Source organism: Elephas maximus, chromosome 12 (assembly GCF_024166365.1).
Source record: "Elephas maximus indicus isolate mEleMax1 chromosome 12, mEleMax1 primary haplotype, whole genome shotgun sequence".
NCBI lineage: Eukaryota > Metazoa > Chordata > Mammalia > Proboscidea > Elephantidae > Elephas > Elephas maximus.
In genome coordinates this window covers 89,216,566-89,236,754 of record NC_064830.1, presented here as the reverse complement: position 1 = coordinate 89,236,754, position 20,189 = coordinate 89,216,566, and the positions used below count along the sequence as shown (strand labels likewise).

Here is a 20,189-nt window from a genome sequence, read left to right as displayed (position 1 = left end):
CACTAGCGCCCCCTCAAAGCTTCCCCTAGCAACAAGCTCGAGCTCCGCGCTAAGGCGGAGTGAGCGCATGCGTTACAGCTCTCTCCACGACCAGTGTCCGACCGCGTTCTGGGCTCCTCCCCTTCCAAGACTAGGCTTTCTCCCCTCCTCCAGGGTCCGCGTGGCGGGGCGCGCGCGCACGCAGACTCGGTGGCTGCCCATCTCCCTGACCGAGACCGTAAGGGGAGGGGGGCGGGGCCGTTTCACTTTGGACTCCGCCCACTTGGCCCGGCGTCGCTATCGCGCCTGCGCGCTCCCGCCCGGTCTCCATCTTGGAATTGGGAGGAAGAGGGAGAGAGATCGGGACGAGAGCAGGGTTGTGTTGCCGGGGGAGGCTGAGACGGAGAGGAGGAGAGGGAGAGAGGGTGCGGGGGCCGCCGGCAGCGTCTTAACTACAATTTTTTACGCTGTCTTCGGGAGAGAGAAGGGGAAAGGGAGGAGGCCGGAGCGAGAGTGGGGGCTGTCACCCTCGAACCCTGGCGTGAGAGGGGCCGTGTGGCCGGACGTCCTCGGGGTGGGCCCCCTGTCGGTAGCCGAAGACCCAGGCTCAGGCTCCTGGGTCCCGAATTTCCGGCTTGGTCCCTCGCTTCTCAAATATCCGGCATCAGCCCCTCAGATTCCAGATATCCGGGACTCAGGTCCCAATCTCTGTAAACCTAGGGCTGTGTTTCATAGGATTTAAAATATCTGGGGTTCAGGGCCCTCGGTCACCAGTATCGGGGTTCATATCCCCGGGCTTTCAAATACCGGATTCAGTCCCCCGCGCTCAAATATCTGGGGTTCAGACCCCCACAATCAGAAACCCGGGATTCAGCAACTGTCGCCCTCGAGGAGGAGGAGGACTGGACCGCGAGGTCAGATCAGGTTGTCACCCCCTCCCCTCCAGGGGGGGCTTCCCTGGCCCGCCTCTCAGGAAGGGCGAAAGCCGAGGAAGAGGTGGCAAGGGGAAGGGTCTCCTTGCCCCTCTCCCTGCTTGGCAGAGCCGCTGGAGGACCCCAGGAGGAGGCGGAAGCGCTGGGGCACCATAGTGACCCCTTCCAGGTGAGAAGCGGGGTGCAGGGGCTCGGGTCCCTGTGTCTGGCACTAAGAAAGGGTGCTTCTTTCTGAGAAGCTGGGCCCAAGAAGGTCCTCTCCTCAAGATGGGGAAGCCCAACTGGGCCAGTGGTCAGTCTCTGGCCAGCCTTGCCTTCTGTTGCCACCCTCTTCCCCTTCCTCTTCCCTTCATTGTGTCTGGTTGATGGGGACCTCAGGTGACAGGGTCTCCGATGTCACCAGAGGTCATACCTAGGATGCTTGAGCTAATCATATGGGTTTGCATCCTTCTGGTCTGTTTTTCTGTTCACTTTGCCCCTCACAATCACCTCTAACACGATTATACTTCTCTTTCCTGACTGTTCTGGGATATTGATTTTCGTGCCTCTGATCCCCATGGTGGGTCAGGATCTGCTAATCTGCTTTTGGGCCTGGTTTGGTTGGGTTTCTTATCTTTGCAAAAAAATGTGTGTGTGTTAGGGGTGCCTGGCAGTATTTTCCCTTAGCTACAGTTAACCTTGTAACTTCTTTCTGTGATGGTATGAATAATCTTACACGTTTGTTTAGTGGTCCCCCATTTACAAAGTGGTTTTACATCCATTCTTTCATATGCTCCTCCACCACATTCACCCTGTGGGGCCCTTTATTACTGTTTTCCCATTTTACAGTTGAGAACATTGAGGCCCAGAGAGGTTGCCCAAGGTCACACAAGTGGCAGAATCGGGATTTGAACCCAAGTCTTGGATCAAGTCTTGCCCCTGCTCCATCTCTTTTCCCCTGTGCCTGGGCTTGGCAAGGGATCCAGAGGAAAACAAGTTGGAGTGAGGTTTAAGAATGGGGGTTGAAATGAGCTTCCTTTCCAGGAGAGCTGTATTCAGGCTTATCCTAATGGAAGGCTCTGGCTCTTTTTTTCCACCTCATGAATTTTTCTCTCTACTGTGACCTTCATCCTTACCCTAATCCCAGATTTTGGCCCAGGTTCCTGAAAAGACTGTTTTGACAAACGATAGGTATAGTGGTGTCTCTTAACAGTTAAAGCCAAGTTACTGGGGTAGAATGACCCCAAAAGATTAAAGTGGTGTTGTGGCAACCCTGGAGGTGGAGAAGGAAAAATCCATGTATTTAGTGTCTGCTATTGGATTCCAACTGCCAATAAAAAAAAAATTTTTTTTTCTTTTTATTGGCAGTTGGAATCCACCAGGTGCTCCTTGGAAACTCTATGGGGCGGTTTTACTCTGTCCTATAGGGTCGCTATGGGTCAGAATGGACTCAGTGGCAGCAGGTTTGGGTTTTTTTTTTTGGTAAGTGCTCCTTGGAAACCCTGGTGGCGTAGTGGTTAAGTGCTATGGCTGCTAACCAAGAGGTCAGCAGTTCAGATCAGCCAGGTGCTCCCTGGAAACTGTGGGGCAGCTCTACTCTGTCCTATAGGGCCGCTGTGAATCACAATCTACTGGACAGCAGTGGGTTTGGTTTGGTTTTTGGAAGTGCTCCTAAGTTTAAAAAAAAAAAAAAAGTATGGATCTCATTAAAATCTCAAAACAGCCCCATATTGTAATCCCATTTCACAGAAGAGAAGACCGAGTATAAGAAACTTCCTCAAAGCTCTGTTGCTGTAGCTTGCTGATTGAGTGTACTGGCAGTGTAGCTTAGAGACAGATGGACTTGGGTTTCCTCATCTGCAGAATGAAGATAACATTGTTCATCTTAGAAGGTGGTTATGATTTAGCACAGAGCTTGGTAGTTGCTCAATGAATGATCATTGATATTGTGAGGAAGAGCCATCGTGTGATGTGGTACTATTTATATGTGGCCTGGGGTCCTACGTTGGCATTCTCCGACTAGGTGCTGAGGGAGAGGTCAGGAAGGTTCCACTGGCAAATTGTGAGCACTTGCCTTTATGTGTGGGTGTGTGGTGGGGGTGAGGGGTGCTTGGCTGCTGGTAGGAGAAAGGGGTTTGGTTTTAGCAGCCTGGGAGCTGCTGAGAGCTGGGCTGAGGGCAGGCAATCAATCTTCCAGGCTATTCTGAGTTCTTTGCACCCTGGGAACCCACCAGAGAGTCCCTCCAGCTTCCAATTGGGCTAAGGAGTCAGAATTAACAGCACAACAGGAAACAATGCAGGATAGACTATAATGACATGCTAAATTGTTAGGTGTTTTTAAGTAGCTTAAACCCTACCCTAGGAGTCCAGCTCTGCTGAAGTCTCCTTTGTATCCTTGACGTGAGCCTAAGTTCCTACAAGTGTTTAGCATGGCCTGCAAGCCCCTTGGAAAGCCAGTCCTGCAGGAGCTTTCTCTGGGTGCTTGCCTGGGTGCCCTGGGGTCTCTTCCAAGGTCTGGAGTGGTCAGGGGAGGCTTCCTGCAGGCAGGGGACTGAGAGTAATGAGAATGCAGGACTGACTGGAGAGGAAAAGGTCCTGTTCTCTGACCTTGGAGAAGTCATCTTTCCTCTTGTGCCTCAGTGACTTCGTCTGTGAGATGGCGATGATGATCCCTGACCTACTTGTCTCATAGGGCTAGTCCAAAAACATGGTGATGGAGAACCAGCTTTGGGCAAGTCACTTGACCTTTCTGAGCCAGTTTCTTCATCTGTAAAATGGGGGTTGTAATATTTACCACATAGGGTTGGGTTGAGGATTGAATGATGAATGGAAAGTGCTTATTATATGTGATCAATAAATGTTATTTGGACATTGAAAATGCCCCATACCTGTGTTGTGGTGTTTATGCAATTGAACTGGACAAGTGAGGCAGCCCAGATCACAGAGAGGTCCCCAAAGCCAGGTTCCATTTATATTCCTGTCCTCCCCATTCTAGATTTCTGCCACAGTGTTGCTACCCGCTTCTGAGAGTGAGTCTCCTGGCCCCTCTGGACCAGTACCCACTTGTAACAATGGCCGGATTTCCACTGCCTCCGGCCTGGCCATTTCCTGCCCTCTTCCAGAGTGTGAGAGGTTGAGGGAGGAGGGGGCCTCATGCTGAGAGGAACAGGAAAGTGCCTGGTAATAGTTGGGGTATGGGACTTGCAGGACAGGACACTTGGGCCTCTGAGGCTCTGGCTGGGAAGCATAATCCTTCATTCTTGAGGGGAGAGGCCAGGGTTGGTAGGGAAATGGGAACTTGTTGAGGGCTGAGGAAGGTAGGGAGGATGCTTAGCTTCCCAGAGCCTTCCTAGCAGTTTTAGGGACTCCAGGGACCCGGCCCCCGTGCTCTGGTTGCCAGGGCAACTTCATTTTTTGGAGCTTTCATGTTTCTAATCCCCCCCTGCCCTTCCTCAGCAGTGCCTCCCCCTCATCAGGGAACTAGGAGAAGAGAAGGCAGAAACCTGAGGGCCCCTTTTCCTCTCTAAGAGTCCCTTCTCTGTTCACCAGGCCAGGCCCCACTCTCAGGGCCCCCGGGGGCCACCATGCCGGCCGGGGGCCGGGCCGGGAGCCTGAAGGACCCTGATGTAGCTGAGCTCTTCTTCAAGGATGACCCTGAAAAGCTCTTTTCTGACCTCCGAGAAATTGGCCATGGTAGCTTTGGAGCTGTGTACTTTGTGAGTTGAGGCTTGGGAGGGTGGGATGAGGGCGGAAAGTCTGTTCTTCCCCAGCAGCCCCTCTGCTCTACCACACCAGCCTCTCCTGCATTCTCCTGGGCAAGCAGTCCTCCTGCTGCCTGATTTTCAATGGGGGCCTTCACCACCTTCTGAACTGGTCTTCTAGGCCCGAGATGTCCGGAACAGTGAGGTGGTGGCCATCAAGAAGATGTCTTACAGTGGGAAGCAGTCAAATGAGGTGGGTCAGGCTCTACAAGACTGGGTGGGGGATGGGGGACCCCAGTCTCAAGGTGCAGGCTGGGTGACCCTGTCCTCCCCTGACCTCCCTCTAGAAGTGGCAGGACATCATCAAGGAGGTGCGGTTCTTGCAGAAACTCCGGCATCCCAATACCATTCAGTACCGGGGCTGTTACCTGAGAGAACACACGGCTTGGGTAAGCTGGCCTCCTGACCTGGCCTGATCTTTACCCCTACTCTGGCCCATCCTTATCCTGGTCCAGTCTCCTAGGTGGGTCCTGTTCAGGATGCTGCTGGGGGAAGTCTTGCCCTGACCGCTCTCGTCCTCAGACAAACCCATGAGCAGCAGTTTCAGTCCAGAAGGAGAGTCTGGCTTGAAGAGTAACATAGATTGTTAGCAGCTGGAGAAGGACATGTGGGCTGGGGCAGGTGGAGATTGAATGGGGCTTTGAAGGGATTTTGATGGGAGTGGTGGTGAGCGTCTTGGGCTTTTTGTAGGGGAGGCACTGGCTCCAAGCACCCCTTTCCCATCGTCCCCTCATACTCTCTAGTTGCCCTTCCTCCCTGTTATTACCTGGGGGCTGTGCCTGAATGGAGAATAGGCAAGGAAGCTTTGGGTGTCTGCCCAAGGGAGCTGGGCCAGGGGTGGCTAGGATCTGCTGACCTCTGACCTTTGACCATTCCTCAGTTGGTGATGGAGTATTGCTTGGGCTCAGCTTCTGATCTTCTAGAAGGTGAGTGACTCTTTGGTGACCAGGAAGTGGGAGGAGGGAGAGGAGCAGAGAAGCTATAGGGGAGTGGTTAAGGGGAGCTTGCTGTGGTCTACCCTTAGGCTCCCTCAGATGATGTTTTTCTCTGACTCTCCAGTGCACAAGAAGCCCCTTCAGGAGGTAGAGATTGCGGCCGTGACCCACGGGGCCCTTCAAGGCCTGGCTTACCTGCACTCCCACAACATGATCCATAGGTACAAGAGTACTGATGATGGCTGGCAGAGGGGTGCTCTTTACTCTCCTCACTAAGCTGGGCTACAGCCTTTTTCTGGGAAACTGGGTGTTGAAGCCTTGCCCAGTCTTCCTGAAACACATGTCTCATCCCTGCGCTTTGCCTCTACCAGGGATGTGAAGGCTGGAAACATCCTGCTATCGGAGCCAGGCTTGGTGAAGCTGGGGGACTTCGGCTCTGCATCCATCATGGCACCCGCCAACTCCTTCGTGGGCACCCCATACTGGTGAGTGGGAGTGAGTGGAGAGAGCTCCTGGGATGTTGGGAGCAGGGGCTGGCAGGGTCTGTGTGGGTGATGAGCTTCTTTATCCTGGCCATTCTCTCAGGATGGCTCCGGAGGTGATCCTGGCCATGGATGAAGGGCAGTATGATGGCAAAGTGGACGTCTGGTCCTTGGGGATAACCTGCATCGAGCTGGGTAAGGACTTTCTCCTCTCTGTTGCGTCATCCTCTTTCTTCCCTATACCTTTCTCTGTTACTGTCACTGTGCCATCCCATCCTCTTAGGCTTCCAAGCTCCTTTCTAGCTTGTCTGCCCTTGATCCCCAGAGCAAGCAGCCATGAGGTCCTGCTAGTTCTTAGATAAAAGATTTGGTAGCATTCATCTCTTCCTGTCCACTATCCTGGTTCCAAATCTTTTCGAGTGCCCACTGTGTGCCATGCACTCTGCTAGGTTCTGGGGGTGTAGTAGTGAATGAGGTAGACACAGTCCCTGACCTCATGGAACTTAAATTTGAGTTGGGGAAGCAGTCATGTTTTCTCTCAATGTGATGAAAGCTGGCTGAAGAAGTTACAGCAGTCGTAAAAAAGTGTAACAAGGGACTTGGCCTAGTTTGGAGGCTGAGGAAGACCACGTCGTAGCAGAGATGTTAAATAGACCCAGACGACAAATAGTAAGTTAACTATTTGGAGAATGTAGGGAAGAGCATTCCAGATAGAGAGGACAGCATATGCAAAAACTGAGAGGTAAGAGCAGGCATGGGAAACTGAGACTGGCTTTGGTTGTTTAGAACACAGTACATATTGCAAAGAATAGTGACTGACTAAGGGCAGAGAGTTAGGCTTAGAGTGACTTCATGACACCTTGCTTCTTGTGTCTGCCGTTTTGCACAATGGAAACAACTATTTAGTGCATTGACATTTGTGAGGCCCCCAACTAAACAGTTGCTGAAGAAATTGTTGTTCTTACTACCAGTTTCCTGCAGTGATCTTTCTTACCACCAGTCTCTTCTCCCTTCACTCTATGTGCTGATGCCAGAGAGATGTACTTAAGGTCAGTTTTACCCACCTACTCAGACAGCAGTGGCTCCTTCTCCCTTACAATAGACTAAAGGGTCTGTTTCCTAGGGGCTGGCTCTCCCCTTCACAAGCTCCACCTCAGTCTGTGCCATGAACTTCCCCACTTCTTGCCTTGGTTTGTATCCTGTCCTCTACCTGAGGTGAAACATTTGAACACCTCCACCTTTGCGTTGTCCACATTTATTATGTAAGGCAGGAGCCAGATGGGTGATGGAAGTATGTGAGGGAGGCTGAATGTAAAAAAAAAACCTAGATCTGCCCATTTTATTCCCAGTTTTGGGGAGAAACCAAGGTACAGAGAAATATTTTTCAACTGTTGAGAAAGAATCAAACCTGATTGTAAATGGCAGCTGGGATGTTATGGGGGTTGGAGGAGGCTGGGGCAAACTGGAGGTTGCCATTCTTGTGTAAAGAGGGTGGCTATTGTTTAGTTCCAGCCCATCATTATGCAAGAATGAAAACTTCAGTTCACCAGACCTAATTTTTTAAAGAGAAACTGGAAATTTAGATTATTATTCTCTAATTATTATTTTTGGAAACTAACTAAAAAAAGGATCACTGTTAAGGGCAAAAATATAAATAAAACAAACCGTGTGTCTTAGCTGCAACGGGCTTCTGGTTTGCAACTTCAAATCTAAGGCCAAACTCTCTAAAACCCCTTTTCCAAAAGACCCTCGCTGAATTCCCTGCAGACGTACTAGCCTGTAGGCTTACCCCTCACCCTCAGCTTCAAAGCCATTTACCTGTCTCCTTCTTGAGCCAACTAATGCTGTAAACTTGATGTTATTTATTTAGACCTATTTAGGCAGAAGCTATCTCTTGTTTTTGTTAATCTTCCCGATAATGTTTAGCAGTTTTTTTGTTTTTTTTTTTTTTGCTCTCATCCGGTACCTAGTAAATACTCATTGGACCACTAACTGGATGTGCTGCTTTCTGCCTTCTTTGTTGGTTTCCTGAATATTAACACTGTTTTTATGTAGCACTTTATCAAGAACTTTTGCATATATTACTTTTTTTTGATCCTTATTCCACCCCCATGTGTAATGGGGAAGATGAGTTACAGAAATAAGTGAATTGAGACTCAACAGAATTATGAAATTGTTCAAGGTCATGCAGCAAGGAAGTAAGGGAGCTGGAGTTTTGAACCCAGGTCTTCTGATTTCCATTCTAGTCTCTCCTGCCCACCTGCCATCTCTCACCTTCTCCCCCCCTTGATCTTTCTCTGTAGCGGAACGGAAACCACCACTGTTTAACATGAATGCGATGAGTGCCTTATACCACATTGCACAGAACGAGTCCCCCGTGCTCCAGTCAGGACACTGGTAAGGACTGGGAATTCTGGGCATAGGGGTTAGGCCATGGGTTAAAGTTACCCAGCTCATGCCCTTCTTTCCTTCCCTCAACCTGTGACTTCCAGGTCTGAATACTTCCGGAATTTTGTTGACTCCTGTCTTCAGAAAATCCCTCAAGACAGGCCAACCTCAGAGGTTCTTTTAAAGGTAAGGGCTCATAGGCCTAGCATTTTCCTAGAGCTATAGCTTGTTAGAGCCTCAAGAAACCCCTCGGTGGTGGTGGTGGTGGTTGTTCGTTGCTGTGTAGTCAATTCCGACTCATGGCAACTCCATGTGTGCAGAGTAGAACTGCTCCATAGTGTTTTCAAGGCCTGTCTTCTGAGGTGCCTCTGGGTGGGTTCACACCAAAAACTTTTTGGCTTGTGGTTGAGCACTTAATGGTTTGTGCCACCCGGAGCCTCTTTTCAGTTAGTGGCTCTCAATTCTTCCTCCACCAAGAGCTTCATTTATGAATTCCCACCCCCATCCCCAGTGCCCAGTGGACTCTATGTTTTATAAGATTTGGTCTACCAGGTTGGTTTTATTTATTAAGTTATGTTTCCTATGTTTTATTAATCAAAGGTATGTATAAATGCCAGCCAGGGCTTCTGGTCATTGTGAGATAACCAGGGTTACCTGATATGATTCACACCCAAAGCCTGCGTTGCTTTATGTTGGGTAAATGTTAGGTTTACCTAAGCTGTTTTTTGAGCTATCAAAACCAGAGGGACTCCCTGTTACCTTCACTGATCCATGGGGCCTAAGATCCTTAAATGGTCTAGTTTGACTTATTCATTTTATAGTTGTGGGATACTTTGTGAGGCCCAGAGAGGCCATGTTGACGTGTCTAAGGTCACAGAGCACTTTGGTAGAGGACCTGGGCTGGAACCCACATCTCCTGACTGTTTGGTCTGTCACCCATGCCTGGAGAATTAAGGAACTGTCTGGGGACTAGAGACTGGGCAGCGGAGAAAGTTACTGTGAGAGAAGGTATTGGGACAAGGCCAGTATCAACCCATAAGTGTCCCAGGCCAGAGGAAATGCTGAGAGCCCTGGGTTATTGGTGGGGGCGGACAAATGGCAGCATACCTCAATGTTCTCTCCCCACCCCAGCACCGCTTTGTGCTCCGGGAGCGTCCACCCACAGTCATCATGGACCTAATCCAAAGGACCAAGGATGCTGTGCGGGAGCTGGACAACTTGCAGTACCGCAAGATGAAGAAGATACTGTTCCAAGAGGCGCCCAACGGCCCTGGTGCTGAGGCCCCGGAGGAGGAGGAGGTGACCCATCTTCCCCTACCTCCCTGTTTTAACCCCCATACTGTGCCTGCCTCTCAGCAGCTGCTGGCTGCCTTCCCCCGTCACACATCCTCTGTCTCCTTGTGCCATCTCCAAGTACGCACCCCTTGTCCTTCCCCTTCCCTGCCCAACAGCCTGCGCCCTGTCCACAGGAGGCGGACCCCTACATGCATCGAGCTGGGACGCTGACAAGTCTGGAGAGTAGCCACTCAGTGCCCAGCATGTCCATCAGCGCCTCCAGCCAGAGCAGCTCTGTCAACAGCCTAGCAGATGCCTCAGACAATGAGGAGGAGGAGGAGGAGGAGGAAGAGGAGGAGGAGGAGGAGGAGGAAGGCCCTGAAGCCCGGGAGATGGCCATGATGCAAGAGGGGGAGCACACGGTCACCTCCCACAGCTCCATCATCCACCGGCTGCCGGTATGCAGCTTACCCTGAGTGGGCCTGACAGAATCCCTTGGGTTCCCTGTTCTCTCTCCCTAAGCCTGACTTCTCCTTCCCCAAGTTTGACAGGTCTCCTCAAGTAGCTCCGCATGGGCCAGGTCTCTGCGCCTTGGGTATCCCTTCCACCTTCTCTCCCTTTAGGGCTCTGACAACCTGTATGATGACCCCTACCAGCCAGAGATGACCCCAGGCCCTCTCCAGCCACCCACAGCCCCAGCTCCCACTTCCACCACCACCTCTGCCCGCCGCCGGGCCTACTGCCGCAACCGGGACCACTTTGCCACCATCCGCACAGCCTCCCTGGTAAGTGCAGCCATCTCCACTCTGCATGTTTGCCGTCCATCTTTTTACCACATCTGAATGCCCCAGATTGTCTTACCTACATCCAGAAATGATATTCTCCCTGTTGGCACAGGATTAAGTCCAGGTTCTACTCTCAAACTTTCTGTTGGCTCTTGCTTTCTTTTCACCTCGACCTTTCCTCCTTTCTCCCCCTTCCCCAAACTGTTTTGGTCACATTGCCCTCCGTTTTTGTGGCCCAGCTTAAATAACACATTTTGCGTGCCTTCCCAGGCTCCTCTGGCCAGTCAGATGCTCCACATCCCTGCACACAGACACATTTGGGCCTCTGCTGCGGCATCCCTGAATAACATTATGACAGGTCTGCTGGATTCTGTGCCCCAGAGAGCAGGGATGGTGTTCAGGCGTCTGCCTCATGTTCATGATCGGCTCAGGCCCCCACGCTTGCATGTGTCTAATCCTTCCAGGTATCTTGGGAGGGGAAGGGATGCTCACATTTGAGAGACGATGAGGCAGCGGTGGCTCAGAGAGCTGCTTGCCCAAGTACCTTCAGTGGTTCTCAAACTCTAAGCAGGACCTTAGTCCTCCTGAAATCAAGTCATGCCAATCTTCTCAGTTCACAGAAAAAGGAAGGAGTTAGAATTTTCATGAAATGTAGTTTTTCATCCATGTTTTTATAAAACCTTTGGACCTGAGCATTCGAGCACCAGCTATCCCCTCAGAGGCCACTGGTTGGGTCTAGTTTTTTGTTTTTTTTGTTTTTTTTTTTTGTGGCCTCTGCTTGTGGCTGGTGGTTCTGCTAGGACAGCTGTTCAGATCCTGTGATGCTCAGTGCTTTGTGGGGCTTTGCAGAGAGGTCTGTGACTTCCAGAGACTCAACCACCTGGACTAGTTTGAGATCCACTGACGTAGCCAGCTGGATGAACCTTGGATGAGGATATCCAGACCCAGTGTTCTTGCCGCTCCGACATCTTGTGGCCCAGATCCCAGCTCAGCCCCTGGGGTAGAGTAGGCCTTCGGTGTTGCTGAGGGGAAAAGGAAGCCAGTACTTATTGGTTTGTAGAGTATTTCAGACGCTTATATGTACACATCAAGCTTAATCTACATAGCCTCCTGTGAGGAGATAGGAGTGCCTCTTTTAACAAATGAGGGAACCGAGGCTTAGAGAAGTTGACTTGCTTGAGCTCACGTGGTTAATAAGTAACAGAGCTGGGGTTTCAGCCTAGGCCTGTCTGATTGCTCTGCTCTTGTGACCTAATCTGAATTGTTCCTACTTTGTGCCAGGCCCAGTCCTCAGTGCCTTTATCGTTTTATCACACCAGCTTGTGAAGTAGATAACATCTACATTATCCCATTGAGGAAATAGGCTCAGAGAGATTAACGGTTTGTTTTATGATCACAGTGAGAAAAGTACCAAGTGGCATTTAAATTCTTCTCTGCCTGAGTCGAAAATATTTGTTCTTCCCGTTGGAGCACGAAGATGATCTGGGTTAATAAGATATAGGATCCAGGCCTGAGCACCATCTCTCTTCCTCCCCGCCCCTGCACCTCAGGTGAGCCGTCAGATCCAGGAGCATGAGCAGGACTCAGCCCTGCGGGAGCAGCTGAGTGGCTATAAGCGAATGCGACGGCAGCATCAGAAGCAGCTGCTGGCCCTGGAGTCGCGGCTGAGGGGTGAGCGCGAGGAGCATAGCGCACGGCTGCAGCGAGAGCTCGAGGCACAGCGGGCAGGCTTTGGGGCTGAGGCAGAAAAGTTGGCACGACGGCACCAGGCCATCGGTGAGAAGGAGGCGCGGGCTGCCCAGACTGAGGAGCGGAAGTTCCAGCAGCACATTCTTGGGCAGCAGAAGAAGGAGCTGGCAGCCCTGCTGGAGGCGCAGAAGCGTACCTATAAACTTCGGAAGGAGCAGCTAAAGGAGGTGGGACAGGGCTGCAGCTGTGGGTGGGACCAGTGGTAGGTGAGGTAGGCCCTGACCTCCCTGCTCCCCTGCTGCCCTGGCCCAGGAGCTCCAGGAGAACCCTAGCACGCCCAAGCGGGAAAAGGCCGAGTGGCTTCTGCGACAGAAGGAACAGCTACAGCAATGCCAAGCAGAGGAGGAAGCAGGGTTGCTACGGCGGCAGCGCCAGTACTTTGAGCTGCAGTGTCGCCAGTACAAGCGCAAAATGCTGCTGGCTCGTCACAGTCTGGACCAGGACTTGCTGCGGGAGGTAGGCTGCCCCATCCTCACTCCCCTCCTGCTCCGTTCACAGATTCCAGGCAGCATCCCTTTTGCATTTGTTTCACTTGTGGTCTTCTTTCTCCTCTGTCTCATTCGTGTTTTGACTCAGCTTCTCTTCAACACCACCTTTGCTACCCATCCCCACCAGACCCTGCAAGAGTTTCCTCAGACCTTCCCATTCCAGCCAACTTACACTTTTCATGTCCTGCCTCCCCTCACCCCCAGCTCCCTCTGCCAAGGAGTCCTCGGGCTTTCACTTCCTTGACTCTGACACGGCTCCCTGACTGAGCCCCTGGGCCCTCCCTCTCTTTTGCCCCAGGACTTGAACAAGAAACAGACACAGAAGGACTTGGAGTGTGCATTGCTGCTGCGGCAGCATGAGGCCACACGGGAGCTAGAGCTACGGCAGCTTCAGGCCGTGCAGCGCACACGGGCTGAGCTCACCCGCCTGCAGCACCAGACGGAGCTGGGCAACCAGCTGGAGTACAACAAGCGGCGTGAGCAGGAGTTGCGGCAGAAGCATGCAGCCCAGGTTCGCCAGCAGCCCAAGAGCCTCAAAGTACGTGCAGGCCAGGGCCCCCCGGGCCTCCCGCTCCCCATTCCTGGGGCTCTGGGACCACCCAGCACAGACACCCCTAGAGAAGAGCAGCCCTGCTCATCTGGCCAGGCGGCAGTCCTGGACCAAAGAATGCTGGGAAAGGAGGAGGAAGCAGTTCCAGAGAGAAGGATTCTGGGAAAGGAAGGGGCTGCCTTGGAGCCAGAGGAGCGCAGAATTGTGGGAGAAGAATCAGGAACCCCTAGTCCCGATCCACAAGAACATAGGAGTCTAATTGATGAGGAAGTTTGGGGTCTACCCAGGGAGGAGATAGAGGAGCTTAGAGTCCCATCCCTGGCACCCCAGGAGAGGAGCATCGTGGGCCAGGAGGAGGCTGGGGCATGGAGGTTGTGGGGGAAGGAGGATGGGGACCTCTTGGATGAGGAGTTTGAGCTTGGTTGGGTTCAAGGCCCAGCCCTGACCCCAGTCCCTGAGGAGGAGGAAGAAGAGGAGGAGGGGGCTCCAGTTGGAACCCCTAGGGATCCTGGGGATGGCTGTCCCTCCCCAGACATCCCACCCGAACCTCCTCCAACGTATCTGAGGCCCAGCCCTGCCAGCCAGCTTCCTGGCCTCCTGTCTCATGGCCTCCTGGCTGGCCTTTCCTTTGCAGTGGGGTCCTCCTCGGGCCTTTTGCCTCTACTACTACTGCTGCTGCTCCCATTGCTGGCAGCCCAGGGTGGGGGTGGCCTGCAGGCAGCACTGCTGGCCCTTGAGGTGGGGCTGGTGGGCCTCGGGGCCTCCTACCTACTGCTTTGTACAGCTCTGCACCTGCCCTCCAGTCTGTTCCTACTCCTGGCCCAGGGTACTGCACTGGGGGCTGTCCTGGGCCTGAGCTGGCGCCGGGGCCTTCTGGGTGTGCCTCTGGGCCTTGGGGCTGCCTGGCTTCTAGCCTGGCCAAGCCTGGCTCTACCCCTGGCAGCTGTGGCAGCTGGGGGCAAGTGGGTGCGGCAGCAGGGTCCCCGGATGCGCCGGGGCATCTCTCGACTCTGGTTGCGGGCTCTGCTGCGCCTGTCACCCATGGCCTTCCGGGCCCTACAGGGTTGTGGGGCTGTGGGGGACCGGGGCCTGTTTGCACTCTACCCCAAGACCAACAAGGATGGCTTCCGCAGCCGTCTCCCTGTACCCGGGCCCCGGCGGGGTAGTCCCCGCACCGCCCAACACCCATTTGCCCTGTTGGCAAGGGTTTGGGCTCTGTGCAAGGGCTGGAACTGGCGTCTGGCACGGGCCAGCCGGGGTTTAGCCTCCCACCTGCCCCCCTGGGCCATCCACACACTGGCCAGCTGGGGTGTGCTTCGGGGTGAACGGCCCAGCCGCATCCCCCGACTGCTACCACGCAGCCAGCGCCAGCTGGGGCCCCCTGCCTCCCGCCAGCTACCACCAGGGAGTCTAGCTGGGCGGAGGTCCCGAACCCGCCAATCCCGGGCCCTTCCTCCCTGGAGGTGACCAGCTCCAGCCCTTCCCCAGCCCAGACCTAGAGCATTGAGCACTTTATCTCCACTACTCAGTGAAGTCTCTCCAGAACCAAATCCTCCCTTCCATTCCTCCATCTTCAGTATACTTCCCTGGCCCTCGGACCTCTAGACAGGCTGCCTCCTCCGTGGTGGAGTCTGGAAGTTACACTTTGTGTTCTCCTGATGCCCCCCCTCCCCCTAAGTTATTGCTGTCCTCCCGCTGTGTGTGTGTTCATCCTCACCCTCATCGACTCAGGCCTGGGGCCAGGGGTGGTGGTGGGTGGGAAGAGTCATGGTTTTTTTTTTCTCCTCTTTGATTTTGTTTTTCTGTCTCCCTTCCAACCTGTCCCCTTCCCCCTACCAAAAAAAAAAGAAAAAGACAAACACAAATAAAATATCTGAGCGGAACTGTACCTTTGGCCCAGGCTGCCTCTGTCTGCTTTGTCCTGCCGCCTAGCCTCCCCGGTATGCCCCCAATCTAGACCCTTGACTCCCAGTTCCACGACCTCTTCACCGCCATCTACGTTATCTTAACCCCTTTCACTCCTCAGCCTCATCCTCTATGGCTTTGTAGTTTCATTGCACCACAACCACCCCCAGCTCTGGGGTCTGGGCCCCTGTTGAGCTTCCACAAAACTTCTTGGTCCCACAGTTCCCAGTTGGTAGGTTCCTTCTAGAGAGCCCTTTGGTTCTGGGTCCTTTGTCCTCCGAGCCCTGCCTTTTCTACCAACCCAGTCCCTCCATGGTTCCCTTCTGTCCGGGAATGAAGTTTCTCTCCTGGCATCAAGCATTACCCGAAAGGGTTGGGGGATGAGACTGCAAACCCTCCACGGGGCGGGGGTTGGGGGGCTGAGCTTGAGGGGCCAGGCAGAGAGTGATGGAACAGTGGAAATGGGATTGGTTGTGGGCTTGGGGTGGGAGCTGAGTGTGTAAGGAGCGGGGCTGGAATGCGGATCTGGTCAGGAGGGTGGCAGCTGCTGGCCCATTGAGTTTGTTAGGCCCTTTCTGGCCACATCCTTTGACCCTTTCCCTTATGTGGCCCAAGATGGGGCAACCCCTTCTTATCCATCTCTTAGCTCAGTGCTTACCCTCCTTCCCTCCCTTCCTCCCTGAGGTGCCGAACCTGGGACTTCCTCTGTCTTTCCTTAGTTGTGTTGCTTTTTCCATGGGTGTATTGTGTGACTTGGTTTTTCACTCTTACACACATTCTTATATTTGCTCACATGTTTCTGTCTTTAGGTTGTACTTTCTCCGTCTCTGCATGATCAGAGCTTCTTTCTTGTGTGTACTCAGTATTCTGTACAGATTCTCGATTTCCTATCCATGAACATGCTGTCTGATGCTCTTCCTTGTGGGTTTTCCACCCAGCTCTGTGAATGTGCTCTTGGAACCTGTCTCGTCTTCTCTGCATCTCTTGCCCAAGAGCCTTCCTTATCTCTCCACACAACCCCATCTCTCCACGTCTGTCTGTATACAGCTCCCCCCGCCCCCTCTGTCTAACATGTTTTCTGTTTCTCTCCCTCTCCCTGTCTCTGCTTCTGTCTCCTCTCCTCTTTCTCTTCTCCCCCTCTCCCCTGGTTGTTCCTTCTCCTCCTCCTTTTCCTCTTCTCCCTCCCCCCGCCCCCATCTCCCTTCGATCCATCCACTGCGTAGTCTAAGGAGCTGCAGATCAAGAAGCAGTTCCAGGAGACGTGCAAGATCCAGACTCGGCAGTACAAGGCTCTGCGGGCACACTTGCTGGAGACCACTCCCAAAGCTCAGCACAAGAGCCTCCTTAAGCGGCTCAAGGAAGAACAGACCCGCAAGCTAGCAATCCTGGCCGAGCAGTATGACCAGTCCATCTCGGAGATGCTCAGCTCGCAGGCGGTGAGGCCTGGGGTCCAGGGAGGGAGCATGATAGCATTTGGCCCCTGTATTTACAGCGTAGTTATGGGTGGAGGGTGTAGACAGGTGGAGTTTTTTGTATTTGGGAATCTCATAGTCTCCCATTATTGGTATTCTCCCCAGTGGTTTTATCGTTTTTCTTAGTATTTTCTTAAGGTATTGACAAAGCCAGCCTGCCTGTTGTACCCAGAACCACCAAGGAAACAAGTGGCTATAATTCTTTTTTACTGGGCCCAAGTTAGTTGAATGTGTTTACAGGGAGCAAGTCAAAACGATTGTGGCCTTTGGGCCCATTTACCACAAAATCTGGAGGATTTTGAAGGTTCTTGTTGTAAAAGTGATCACACATAGCACTGGGACTGGCTGCTTAAAATTTACATGCAGTACAAAAGAGCTCCCCCAAAACCACCAAACCCACTGCTGTCAAGTTGATTCCGACTCATAGCGACCTTACAGGACAGAGTAGAACTGCCCCGTAGCGTTTCCAAGGCTGTAAATCTTTACGGAACCAGGCTGCCACATCTTTCTCCCAAAGACCAGCTGGTGGGTTCAAACTGCCAAGCACTTTAACACCATACCACCAGAGCTCCTCAAAAGGTCCCCCATCCTTTGCTATTCTCTCTCAGCCAAATCCTTCTTCTTGGAGGTAACTATTGTTACTAATGACTGCGTATTCTAGATTTGTTCGTGTGCATATTTGGAAAATTATATGAAACTTTTAAACAGAAATGGTATCCTACTTCACATACTGTTCTCTAACTTCCTTTTTCCACTTAATATTTCTTGCACACCTTCCCATGTCTGTACATGTATCTCATTTTCTTCAACAGTATAGAGTTCTCTGTGGTGTGGTTATACCATAATTTATTTAACCACAGCCTTATCGGCGGACATTGGGGTTGTATCCAGCATTTCGCTATTGCCATGCTTCTATAAACACCTTCAAGCACATGTGCAGAATACCTGGGGGATAAATTCCTGGAAGTGTAATTGTTGTGTGACAGGGCATGATGGTCCTTAATTTTGGTAGCTCTTGAGACTGGCTGCTGTTCGAAACATCAGGGCCCAGGCCTACCTGACGCAGGGGGTAGGATCATGGGGGTAAGGAGGAGGTCCCAAAAACTGGTTCTTTTTCTCCAGCTGCGGCTCGATGAGACCCAGGAGGCAGAGTTTCAGGCCCTTCGGCAGCAGCTTCAACAAGAACTGGAGCTGCTCAATGCTTACCAGAGCAAGATCAAGATCCGCACAGAGAGTCAACACGAACGGGAGCTGCGGGAGCTGGAGCAGAGGGTAGCTCTGAGGCGGGCCCTGTTGGAGCAGCGGGTAAGGGAGCTTGGCCTCCAGGATGGGAGGGGAAGGCAGGCTCCCCACCCCTGGACTCTAACCTCTGTTCTGGGTGCCCCAGGTGGAAGAGGAGCTGCTGGCCCTACAGACAGGGCGCTCCGAGCGAATCCGGAGTTTGCTCGAGCGGCAGGCCCGTGAAATCGAGGCCTTCGATGCTGAGAGTATGAGGCTGGGCTTCTCCAGCATGGCTCTTGGGGGCATCCCAGCCGAGGCTGCTGCCCAGGGCTATCCTGCTCCACCCCCTGCCCCTGCTTGGCCCTCCCGTCCTGTTCCCCGCTCAGGGGCACACTGGAGCCATGGCCCTCCTCCACCAGGCATGCCCCCCCCAGCCTGGCGTCAGCCCTCTCTGCTGGCTCCCCCAGGTCCCCCAAACTGGATCGGGCCTCCAGCACAGAGTGGGACACCCCGCGGTGGAGCCCTGCTGCTGCTAAGAAATAGCCCCCAGCCCCTACGGCGGGCAGCCTCAGGGGGCAGTGGCAGTGAGAACGTGGGCCCGCCTGCTGCTGCAGTCCCTGGGCCTCTAAGCCGCAGCACCAGTGTCGCTTCCCACATCCTTAACGGTTCCTCTCACTTCTACTCCTGAAGTGCAGAGCAGATGAGTAGATGAGCTGGACGGGGTGGGTGGAGCCTGATCCTGGAGGGCAGTAAGCTTGAGGCCTACCCAAGCGTGGGGGACAGGATGTCAGGTCCAGTTCCCTTCAAACCTCATCTCATGAGCTTCTTGGGGCTGGCCAGTGGCCCTGGGCCAGCTTGGGCATAGGTGCCTCAAGGCTGACCAGGAGCCCCTGCCTCCCCACCATGGTGCCAGGACCTCCCTCCGTCAGCCTAGGGAAAGGAGGGAGGTGTGCGTGCGTGCGTGTCAAATATTCATCTAGTCCCCTGGGGGAGGGGAAGGGTGGGTCTAGAGATATTCAGAAAACTCCACTATTCCCTGCAATGGGGCTGTGGACTGGGGATCCAGAGCCCCCAGACCTGGGGCCTGGCAGAGCAGGTCTGGGGCAGAGAGAACAGGAGGAGGTGGCCTTCCTGGGAAAGAAGGATCAGGACGGGGTCTTGGAATCAAGATACCTGAGTCTCTCTACTCCTCCGTTGCAGTCTGAAGTCCTGTGCCGTCTTGTCTTTTTTTCTTTTTCTTTTTTTTAATTGGGATCAGGGCTGGGGTGGGGGACCAAGGGAAGGACCTTGGAAGGGGCTGCTCCCAGGCATGGGGCAGTCATGGGGCCCCTCTCAGCTTATGGGTCTGGCACAGAACCCCAGTGCAAGCTTGTAATAAACTGTTGGTTACTCTAACAGACCCCAGGACTCACCCTTTCTGTCTAAGATGTATAGTAAGGGCTGTTTTCAGCAGCAAGTGGTAGTTTACTTATATTTATTGGACTGTGTAATTTAAAACTCCAGTGATTTTTGATGGCTTTGGCCATGACTAGATCCAGGGCCTCAAAACGTCATCAGCCTCTTGGTCTCTTAATTTACCTGCTTCCCTTTGCTTTGGCTTCGTTGATTTTCAGAAGGTTCATTTCACCAGTAGGCTCCAGGCTTACATTTTATTAGCAATCTCAGCAAAGAATCCAGCAAAGACCTGAGGTGACTTCATTGGGTCAGTCTGTAGCCAGAGGCATGGGGTCAGGTCTAGGTCCTGTTGTGTGCCATCGAGTGAATTCCAACTCCTAATGACCCCATAGGACAGAGTAGAACTGCCCCCTGGGGTTTCCCAGGCTGTAATGTTTACGGGAGCAGACCGTGAGAGAGAGATCTCCTGCAGAACTGCTGGTGGGTCAAACTGCTTGCCTTTCAGTTAGCAGCCAAGTGCTTTAACCACTGTGCCACCAGTGCTTCTCTGAGTCCTGTACCCATTCCTTTTAGGTTGAAGTAGAGATAGTCCATGCACGAAGCGACTGTTTCCAAAAGTAGGGGGAAGAGGAAAACACAAACCAGCCATCTCCAAGACACTTTGTGCATCGCATTCTCCCCAAGGCCAATCATTCACATCCTCTTAACGAGGCATTAGGTTACTGGACTAAAAGCAGGGTGATCAGAGGTGCCCACTGGGCAGCCTGAAGGAAGAATAGGCAGCTGTACTCTTCTCTGATACAGTCTGATGGCAGACTTTGGATGGCAGTATCTGGAGGCTGGAAGTTCACTGGAGAACCTGGGAAAATTAAAAGGAACCAGATGGTGAGCAG

General features: G+C 52.9%; 1 protein-coding gene across 4 annotated transcripts; it reads left to right on the top strand.

Annotated features, from left to right (window-relative positions):
* Positions 1-406: 406 nt before the first annotated feature.
* On the top strand, positions 407-20,165 carry TAOK2 (TAO kinase 2). Of its 4 annotated transcripts, none has more exons than XM_049903114.1 (19): positions 412-1,080; positions 4,440-4,606; positions 4,773-4,844; positions 4,939-5,040; positions 5,532-5,577; positions 5,711-5,807; positions 5,958-6,071; positions 6,172-6,263; positions 8,372-8,465; positions 8,561-8,642; positions 9,588-9,755; positions 9,908-10,189; positions 10,355-10,516; positions 12,067-12,432; positions 12,518-12,721; positions 13,052-13,291; positions 16,432-16,644; positions 17,803-17,985; positions 18,068-20,165. In XM_049903114.1, the coding sequence occupies exons 2-19, from the start codon at positions 4,475-4,477 to the stop codon at positions 18,587-18,589; spliced, it is 3,171 nt and encodes a 1,056-aa protein (XP_049759071.1). In that variant the 5' UTR covers positions 412-1,080; positions 4,440-4,474; the 3' UTR covers positions 18,590-20,165. The 4 variants fall into 4 exon arrangements, with proteins under 4 accessions (XP_049759069.1, XP_049759070.1, XP_049759071.1 ...); XM_049903115.1 differs by having other exon boundaries at positions 415-1,080; positions 9,926-10,189; XM_049903112.1 differs by lacking the exons at positions 16,432-16,644; positions 17,803-17,985; positions 18,068-20,165 and having other exon boundaries at positions 407-1,080; positions 13,052-15,141.
* The last annotated feature ends 24 nt before the right edge of the window (positions 20,166-20,189 follow it).

Excerpts from the sequence above, each read along its gene's own strand:
- TAOK2 (XM_049903112.1), top strand. The coding sequence starts at position 4,475 with ATGCCGGCCGGGGGCCGGGCCGGGAGCCTGAAGGACCCTGATGTAGCT. Across the intron at positions 4,845-4,938 it reads GTGGGAAGCAGTCAAATGAG|AAGTGGCAGGACATCATCAA; the intron begins GTGGGTCAGGCT and ends ACCTCCCTCTAG. Across the intron at positions 12,722-13,051 it reads ACCAGGACTTGCTGCGGGAG|GACTTGAACAAGAAACAGAC; the intron begins GTAGGCTGCCCC and ends CTTTTGCCCCAG.